This window comes from Rhinopithecus bieti, unplaced genomic scaffold (genome assembly GCF_001698545.2).
Source record: "Rhinopithecus bieti isolate Rb0 unplaced genomic scaffold, ASM169854v2 scaffold_7967, whole genome shotgun sequence".
Taxonomy (NCBI): Eukaryota; Metazoa; Chordata; class Mammalia; order Primates; family Cercopithecidae; genus Rhinopithecus; species Rhinopithecus bieti.
Window position 1 is genome coordinate 4113277 of NW_016806112.1, and position 10274 is coordinate 4123550.

General features: G+C 37.6%; 1 protein-coding gene across 5 annotated transcripts in view; it reads right to left on the reverse strand.

The window, feature by feature from the left end:
* The window catches only part of RABGAP1 (RAB GTPase activating protein 1), a 173558-nt gene that overhangs the window by 121402 nt on the left and 41882 nt on the right, over positions 1 to 10274 (reverse strand). For 3 of the 5 annotated variants that reach the window (XM_017874797.1, XM_017874799.1, XM_017874798.1), the window contains exons 3-6: positions 5820 to 6054; positions 4158 to 4362; positions 1128 to 1302; positions 387 to 544 (exon numbers count right to left, since the gene is read on the reverse strand). In XM_017874797.1, coding sequence (XP_017730286.1) covers positions 387 to 544; positions 1128 to 1302; positions 4158 to 4362; positions 5820 to 6054 — 773 coding nt within the window. Of the gene's footprint in view, positions 1 to 386; positions 545 to 1127; positions 1303 to 4157; positions 4363 to 5769; positions 6055 to 10274 lie in introns of all 5 variants that reach the window. The other 2 variants (XM_017874801.1, XM_017874800.1) reach the window with 2 other exon arrangements.

Consider the following 10274-nt stretch of genomic DNA (forward strand, 5'->3'; position numbering starts at 1 on the left):
ACAAGGTTTCTCCATGTTGGTCAGGCTGGTCTCAAATTCCCGACCTCAGGTGATCTGCCCACTTTAGCCACCCAAAGTGCTGGGATTACAGGCGTGAGCCACAGCGCCCAGCGCTTTGGCCATATTTTATGAGCAGTTAGCCACTTGGTATCTGACTAAAAGAAGGTAGTAACATGTTCCCCATATGACAATTTTTTTAAATTGCTTTAAAATTCTTCAAACTTTGCCTCTGTTAAATTTATGTATTTATTTTCCTTTATCACCCACATTTTTTTAAAAGCCCTCCCTTTAAAAGCAATCATCTTATGGTATGAAAGTTATAATCTGACCTAGAATTTCCCCTGAACCATAGCATGTTAATACATGAATAAAATAAGATTCCCTACCTAAAATAACCTTTACCATCATCTTCTTTTATTTCTAAAGACACAGAGAAGGTAAAGATGTCACTGTCAGGAGTCTGGGGTGCAGCAGTGGCTGAAAGTGGGGTCTGCTTGGCAGAACGGCGGAAGGCAGTGGCAAAACTGTAAAGTATCCGGCTTACCTACAACCAGACATGTTAGGAAATGCGCTGTTATCAAGAGATATAAAATACTTTTATTAAGGATGGAAGGTTACCTACTTTGGAGGGCAATAATTATCTTTATCCCACTTATTTCTTTTGGTAAATTACCTAATTTGTTAGGCCTATAAAGCAAGCAACACTGAAAGTGGTCAGACAAGGGGTTTTAAAAAAGAAATGGCTGTAAGCACTATAAATCCAATTAAAAATCATTTCCTAAATTGTTAGAAACTATCTGAAGATATTACAATGAAAACAGTCCTAACAAGTTTTGATTCAAAAAAATGGTTTGCAAATCTGTCAACGTTAGAACCAGAATGCCTACTTAACCCAATCAAAAGTAGCCAACAGGTCTCCTCTGACATTCTTAGTAGTAACAACAAAGTTCTGGTTAATCAAATTTTTAGTTAATTTATATGTCGGCCCATCAGGCTAGAATCACTAAAACACTAGCAGAGAATTTCATCTGGCTCATAAGTGACCATAATAAATACCATAATCATTTCAACCTAGTGAGAGCACTGGTGAAGTTTCATTTGCAGAGAGTTTTCTCTTGAGGACTTACAGCTTCTTGTATTTCACACCGGAAGACGTGTATTCTGAAGAGCTCTGCATTGTAATGACTTTCAGTGAAAGCAAAACAGTCACTCTCAGGAGTTCCATCATGCCCTCTGACACAGAAGAGGATTTTGTAGATAGGGTAGTTTGCTATTTCAGTGTTTGTCTGAGGATCTAAGAGTCTGTTCAGAGAAAAAGACATAGAGATATTAGAGGAATTATGAACAATCTGCACTATGTTTATATTAAGATGTGAGACTCATTCTTTCTAGTAAGAAGATCATATATTTGGTATGCTAATATTAACCTTAAATTTTAATAAGTCATATGTGAATTCCGGAAGCTATTGATAACATAATTCCATAGTACTAAAAACCATATGGTATCATGTTTTAGGGAGGCAAACAGAAAGGTATAAAAAATATGAATAAGCACATTTCTTATATAGTCTGCAACAAACTAAAGACAAGATGAACACGTAAATTAGCTTACCAAAATACATTGAAGTTGCGCCTCTTTTTTTTTTTTTTTGAGACGGAGTTTCGCTCTTGTTGGCCAGGCTGGAGTGCAATGGCGCGATCTTGGCTCACCGCAACCTCCACCTCCTGGGTTCAAGGGATTCTCCTGCCTCAGCCTCCCAAGTAGCTGGGATTACAGGGATGTGCCACGATGCCTGGCTATTTTTTGTATTTTTAGTAGAGACAGGGCATGTTAGCCAGATGGTCTCAATCTTCTGACCTCAGGTGATCTGCTCACCTAGGCCTCCCAAAGTGCTGGGAATACAGGCGTGGGCCACCACACCTGGCGAAGCTGAGTTTCTAATTATCTCCTTTAAAAAATGACCTAATCTGCTACGAAAAAATAAAAAAACTAAAACTGATGCTTTTCTCAGACTGAAACATGTTTTTTTTTTCATTCATGGAAAATAAAGACAGCGATTATACAAAATGCTAACTCAAAAAAAAATCATGAATAAAAGCAAAAGGATGTCATTCAGTAAAAAATCAAAGGGATAGCATTCATTCAAAAATCTACTTATTCAACGAATATTTATGTGATACCTAAAACATTCCAGACTCTATTCAGGGCACTAAGGCACAACTATGAAAGGTCTAAAAAGAAACTATGCAATTTCAACGCTACGTGTGTAGAGCCATTAATGCAGAAAGCCTAGAAGGCCTTGCTCATCATGGAAATACCTAGGAAGAAGATCTAATGCAAGTTTGAAAGCACTTTCATGAAAATTCTGAAAATGTGGGGGTAAGACCAACTAGCTTTCTAACTTCTTTTATAAAATTAAAAATATATTAAAGTATAACTTCAGTTAGAGGAATGAGTACTGACTAAGAAACATTTAGAAATGAATGCTAAACAAATTTTATTAATAGTTTATCATTAATAAATATAATTTGTGAGTCTTTGTGAAATAGTTCTTTAAATACTTCAGGGGAAAAATTACATATACAGATTATTTTACTACGATCAACAGACAGCTATTACTCTGTCACCATGAAAGTCCAAAATACTTCTGAGGATACTGAGAAATGGACACTCTATATACTGCTGATAAAAGTATAAACTGGATCAGTATTTCTAGATGGCTAGTTGGCAATGTTATCAGAAGCAATAAAAATAGACAAACTCATTAGGTTTACTTCTAGGAATTTATCCTAAGGAAATCAATGGAAGTCTAAAAAGATTGAGCTCAAAGATACCTATTTCTAAAACACTGATATTCCCGTATAATTAAAATTAGTTATCATTAGTCATGCTTTTTTCTCTGAAAGATAAAAACCTTAAGATGTCTAATATAAGAGATGGGTTATTTATGTATAAGCCATTAATGTGCCATCATAAATTAAAATTTTTAATCATATTTACTGGCATGAAAAGAGGTTTATGATATAAAACTAAGTACAAGATGGTATGGACAGTTCCATTGTTGTTAAAAAAAAGTTGATTCTAACAGTTGTATAATTATGTACGTATATATATGCAGGTATATTCACACATACATAGACATATACACATACCAATATGCAAAGATCTTAATAAGCCAAGATGTTAACTGTATTTATTAGTGGTAGAGTAGAACTAAGGCTATTTTATGTGGTAATTTTTTAAAATAAGCATGTATCTTTGGTAACAGGGGAAAAAATGTATTTTAGCTGCACTCATCTGACTTATTGAGCAACTGTATATTTAGCTGGTTGATACAGACATCTGGTTAGCTATCTGCAATTGTTATTTGTTCTATTAGTATAAACAGCCATTTCTAGAGGCTTCTCTGTGCCTCAGTTATTTCATCTTTTTTTCATTTTGTTTTGTTGAGACAGGGTCTCACTTTGTCACTCAGTCTGGAGTGAAGTGGCATGATCACAGCTCACTGCAGCCTTCAACTCCCAGCCTCAGGTGATCCTCCCATTTCAGGCTCCTGAGTAGCTGGAACTACAGGTGCGTGCGACCATGCCTGGCTAATTTTTTTATGTTTTGTAGAGACAGGGTTTCACCATGTTGTCCAGGCTGGTCTCGAACCCCTGAACTTAAGTGATCAACCCGTCTCAGCCTCTCAAAGTGCTGGGATTACAGGCATGAACCACTGTACCTGGCCAGTTTTCTCATCATAAAAATTAAGGGGTGTACTAGTATAGTTAATATTTAATAATACATTTTTGTAACTTTCAAACGCAGCATGAAACTCCATTTTGAACTAATGTGTCAAGCTTGTATTTTCATCAAAGGAACATGGAAAATATAATCTTTTAGGCTGACTCATGTCAATGTAGTTCATTTATCCCCAAAACATTGAAAGTCTAATGTACTATACATGACTAGGAAGAGTATGAAAAACTATTACAAATAAGTGACCATTTTTCACAAAGGTTACAGTCCTTGGAAGACATGAGTGTCAGGTATATGAAACATTACACAAGTAAAGTAAGTATTAATATGTATTTTATTCACTATTGCTTCTTTCTAAAGCAACAGGTCAGAGATCTGATGTAAATACTAAAATATTTCAATAAACCAGTCTCACCTCACAATTCCTTCAGATACATTTGGCACTGAAAGGGTAACATTTAGTGAAATCTGACACTGGCTTCTTAAGATGGACATCATCCTTAAGGCTTCCACTTCACTCCTGGGAGCATTTACTGAGGCACAGCCTAAGTAAGTCAGTTTACTGAAAACTACGCTGTCCTCATCGGCCACTGGTGTGAAAGGACTTGAAGCTTCAGAATCTGAAAGAAACAAAGAATAAGGAAGTGATTATTTTCACTTTGATATTTTGCTGATATGATTAGCAAGTAAAAATCAGCAAGTAACATTTAGGGTCTAAAATTAAGTATTAATGAGATAATATGCCATACCCTAAAAGAAATGCCCATGAAAGCCAGAAATCTCACACTAGAACTCTGTCAGAAACACCAAGATTTTTAGGTACAGGTTGAGTATCCTAAATTCAAAACTCTGAAATATGAAATGCTTCAAATTTCAAAACCTTTTGAGCACCTACATGACACTTAAACACTATTTGGGGAATTTCAGATTTCAAATTATTGGATTTGGGGTGCTCAGCAGGTAATTATATGCATATTTCAAAATCCAAAAACATCTGAAATCTGAAACACTTCCGGTCCCAAGCATTTCAGACAAAGGATACTCAAAATATGGTGCTATTAGAGTCAGTCTCAATCAGATTCAGATTTGATTCACTTTTCTGCCTCTTCTAATTTGTTTTGACTTTGTAATTTACATTTAGGTCAAATATACATTTAGTATTTTTTCACTCTGAAAACTATCTCTGATTGTCTTCTTTTTTTGAGACAGAGTCTCGCTCTGTCGCCAGGCTGAACTACAGTGGGACAATCTCGGCTCATTGCAACCTCTGCCTCCTGGTTTCAAACAATGCCCCTGCCTCAGCCTCCCAAGTAGCTGTGACTCCAGGTGTGCACCACCACACCTGGCTAATTTTTTGTATTTTAATAGAGACAGGGTTTCACCATGTTGGCCAGGATGGTCCTGATCTCCTGACCTTGTGATCCGCCTGCCTCGGCCTCCCAACGTGCTGGGATTACAGGCGTGAGCCACCACGCCTGGCCTAATTGTCATCTTTCTGACCTGCACTGTTACAGTTATTTCTCTTATTCATCATCTTAGCCACTTCATTATGTTCTCTCAATCCCTTTGGCTTTCCTTTCCCAATAACATCTATAGTTTTAACACCTGCTTTTCCAAATGAGCCTTTAAGTTGTCCTTCTCCTCCCATACTATGTCTTTCTGTCCCATGTTCTAGTCTTCCTTTTTCAACTTGGCAACTGCTCCTATAGAGCTATACAGGTCTGGAGCAAACATCTGTTTACCCAGAATTATCCCTCCATTTCTCAAATATTGAACTCATATTCCTTCCTTCTTTGAAAAATCTTTAAGCATTCTGGGAAAAAAAAATAAAAGAATCCCTTTGTTTCCTTTCGTTGTTTTTTTCTTTTCCTTGGTACAACTGAAATACACTTAAAAGGAAATCAGAATGGTATACATATTTTTACTCCTCTCACATCCCCTTAGATTTAGAATTTAGAGATTCTAGAGAATGTAGACAATGGTTTTTGCCTGTTCTAAATAAAACCTAGTACAGGGTGGACACTCACATATTAAAAACAATAACCTTCAGTTACGCAAGCAATGCAGCAATCCTAACCTCCTTGTCCAGGTTTCACTGGCAGGCTCATCTCTGGTTTTTGGAGCCCTACTAATGGCACAGGGTTAATGGTGGATGAAGCGGAGAGCTGATTAGAAAGAGGCCCATCTCCTTCACCATCCAGTTGTGACCTTTTCACAGGCTCCTTTTCCCCTGGCTGGTCATCCATTGGAGGATCCATCAGTACATCTGCTAGCTCTTTTTGCAGCTGCTGTTCACTTCCATTCCCTACAATCTAAGGGTCACAAATACATGCAATCAGCAAAGTGAGAAAGATTGGCCAGTACTGATTAAAATGGGTCCACATTCCAAAGAAAATCATTAGCATTTCTTTTGATACAGATATCTTCTGAAATTTTTTTTAGAAATAGAATAAATCAAGATCTGCAACAAACAAGGGCGCAGCTGCTCTCTCAATTTATATAGTTTTCATGAAAAGTACATAGTGAACTTGAGACTAATACCCAGAAATATATGCGATAGCCTGCCAATGTTATTAAAGTATTTTACTGTGTCCTAAACTAACAATAATTAAAAGACTTGTAATTTTGTCTGATAAGAAATAATGCTTTTAAGAAGAATATCTTAGTGTCTCCTCTAGCCCTTAAGAAAAAAGGGAAAATGTGCTTGCTTCCAAAAGATATCAACAGAAACATACATATTAGGCAATACATTTTCACAGGTATTTTACCACTTCTGTCATATGCAAGTCTCTTGTATTTCTGAGGAAGACTTACATGATATGAACAAGTTCTGAAAGTTCTGAAACACTTGAGTAAAGCTGACATGAACATACAAAATAGTCCTGAGAAATAAAAGCACTCTATTTCAATATCAAGTAATTTTATGGAGTCATGATGGGTTATTACTAGCTCCTCAACAAGGAAGCAAGTAAGTGCAAAATCGAGTGGAGACTGGTCAATGCCAAGGAAAACCACAAGTGACACAACACAGTGTTGTCACTAAATGCTTAAGAAATACTAAAAAAATTAACAAAAAAAAATTGAGTTTGAAAAATGAAGTCACGGGAAAACAGAGGGAGCCCTGATTTAGGAGGCTTTCTGAAGACTAAAACCTAACAAAAAGTTAAATTCGTCAGGGCTAAGAGAATGAGGCCTACCCTAGCAAAATTAACACAGAGGCTAGGAAGCAAAATTCCAATAACAGAGGTAGGTATCTCTGGGCTACCAAGAAATCCAATTCAAGTATTTTATTGATTCGGGCTTTCGTAATTCCATAAACTTCGTCTCTTTTGCTGCAAATTATAATTGAGAAAAAGACAAGTCTTTTTTGCTGACATTTTCCCAAGGAAATTCCAACACTTCAAGTACTTTTGCCTTAGAAATAAAGACCTCTTTCTTGGCTTCAGTGACAATTTCTGTTTCTGTGAATTTCATTTCATGTTTGGAGTTATTGCTAATGGAAGTACAAGTGGGCTGAGTAATTTTAACCCTTTGTTAAATCAGATTCTACACATATACAAGTGCAACTGAATTTCTTTTTTCAGAAGTTCTGCTTTAAAAGTTGGGCTTCTTTTTTTTTTTTTTTTTTGATGGGCACAGTGGCTCATGCCTATAATCCCAGCACTTTGAGAGGCTGAGGTGGGCAGACTGCTTGACCTCAGGAGTTCAAGACCAGCCTGGGCAACATGGTGAAACCCCGTCTCTACCAAAAATACAAAAATTAGCCATGCATGGTAGCATGTGCCTGTGGTCCCAGCTACTGGGAGGCTGAGGTGGGAGGATCGCTGGAGCTCGTGGAATTGAGGCTACAGTAACCTGAGATCACACCACTGCACTCCAGCCTGGGCGACAAAGCAAAACCCTGTCACAAAAACTTTTTTTTAAAAGAGACACTGTATCACTATGTTGCCCAGGGTGGACTTGAACTCCTGGGCTCAAGTGATCCTCCCTCATCAGCCTCCCAAGTAACTGTGACTACAGGCAGTACCACCATGACCAGCTTAAAAAGCTCTTAAAGCACCTAAAAATCAAACTAAAGCTTAGATCCAATTAGCCTCTTTTCAAAACTGGAGAAGAAATACTGCATCACCTGCAGTAAGCAAAAGACAGCCCAAGTGAACCTAAACTAACTTTTCTAAGGGTAGGGAGAAATAACATATAGGAGTAGAATTATATAGCTTCCCAAAAGCAGATGAGAGAAGATATTAGATTCCCTGTTGAAGCAATTAGTAACTACAATTGGGAATGCAACTGGAATTGAAGAAAGACATACTACATGCTATGAAGTACTGTTTTGCTCTTTGGCATATGAGTAAACCCAAGTCTTCTGTTGGGATAGGCTGCCTACGTTGTAACATATTTACCAATCACAGAAATGCAGCTAACCCTAAAATAAAACATGTTTATATATTTGCCTTGTGTTTATACATGTTTATCTTGCATTCCTCCCTACTTTATAAATTTTATAAACGTAAGAACTATCTTCAATGTCCTTAACTCTTCCTTAAAACTAGGAAAAGTAATGTACACACACAAAATAGTTTTAAGAGTGGTTTAAAGATAGTAATCTAACAAATGCCTTGAATAATCTTATCAAATACAATACTCAACAATTATCATGTTAGATCATTTGCGAATCTTCAATGCAATTCCAAATTACTACCTGTGACAGTATAGTACACATACCTTTTTTTTTTTTTTTTTTGAGGTAGAGTCTCGCTCTGTCTGTTGCCCAGGCTGGAGTGCAGTGACACAATCTTGGCTTAGTGCAACCTCTGCCTCCCAGGTTCAGCTGATTCTTCTGCCTCAACATCCCAAGTAGCTGGGATTACAGGCGCGTGCCAACACACCCAGCTAGTTTTTGTATTTTTAGTAGAGATGGGGTTTCGTCATGTTGGCCAGGCTGGTCTTGAACTCCTGACCTCAAGTGATCCACCCACCTTGGCCTCCCAAAGTGCTGGGATTACAGTCGTGAGCCACTACGCCCGGCCAATATACTTTAATCAATTAAGTTCTTTTTTATTTTTAAGACAGTCAACTAATTTTGTCTAAACCAAGCTGGGAAACATTCAGCAGTGCCTTTCAAGGTTCTGAAACTTTGACATGCATCAGAATTACCAGGAGAGCTTGCTGAAACAGACTGTTGGGCCCTACCTGAGTTTCCAAATAAGTAAGTCTGGGGTGGTACTCAATAATTTGAATTTCTAAAAAATTTCCAGATCACAGTGATGCTGCTAGTCTGGGAACCGCACTCTGAGAAACAATCTTAGATTAATGATTTTTGACTATCACTATCCAAAAAAATTATCAGTATTACTAGGGAATATGAAATGAACAAAAGCATGTAATATATAGTATGGCATCTGTCACACAGTCAACATTAATACATATTAATCTTTTTTCAGAAGTTCTGCTTTAAAAAGTTGGTTTTTTGCTGGATGCAGTGGCTCAAACCTATAACTCCAGCACTTGGAGAGGCCGAGGCAGGCAGATTACTTGAGGCCAGGAGTTTAAGACCAGTCTGGTCAACATGGCGCAACCCTGTCTCTACTAAAAAATACAAAAGTCAGCCAGGCATTGTGGCATGCACCTGTAGTACCAACCACTCGGAGGCTTAAAGACTTAAAGAGGAGAATCGTTGAACCTGGGGGAGCAGAGGTTGCAGTGAGCCAAGATCGCACCACTGCACTCTAGTCTGGGCGACAGAGTGAGACTCTATCTCAAACAAACAAACAAACAAAAAACCTCCACAGATGATTCTGATACACAGAATCACTGAGAAACACTGCCTCAAATCAAAATCCCAAAGTACGATGTCAGCATAGTATTTGCCAGAGGATCCACATGTGCATCAGAATGCATATGGTACTTTTTGAAAATGCAAATCCCTTGACTCCATCCAAGAAAAACCTCTGTGCATGGGCCCCAAGAATCTATATTCTGCACCCTATGAGACGTTCACATGTAACAAAGTTTGAGAATCACTGGGCTAGGAACTTACACAGTTCATTTATTTTCTAATATGAATGATTCATTATGATAAAAGGACTAACTGTGAATGACTGTTACTTTTGGCACATACTTATCTCCACTAGAGAGGCTAGGAAAGTCGCCTATTTAGTTTCCAGCCTCCCTTACGGCTACATTTATTTTCTAATATGAATGGTTCATTACGATAAAAGGACTAACTGCGAATGACTGTTACTTTTGGCACATGCCCATCTCCACTAGAGAGGCTAGAAAAGTTGCCTATTTAATGATTGCCACTCTAACTGGTGTGAGATGGTATCTCATTGTGGTTTTGATTTGCATTTCTCTGATGGCGAGTGATGATGAGCATTTTTTCATGTGTCTGTTGGCTGTATGAATGTCTTCTTTTGAGAAATGTCTGTTCATATCCTTTCCCCACTTTTTGATGGGGTTGTTTTTTTCTTGTATATTTGTTTGAGTTCTTTGTAGATTCTGGATATTAGCCCTTTGTCAGATGAGTAGA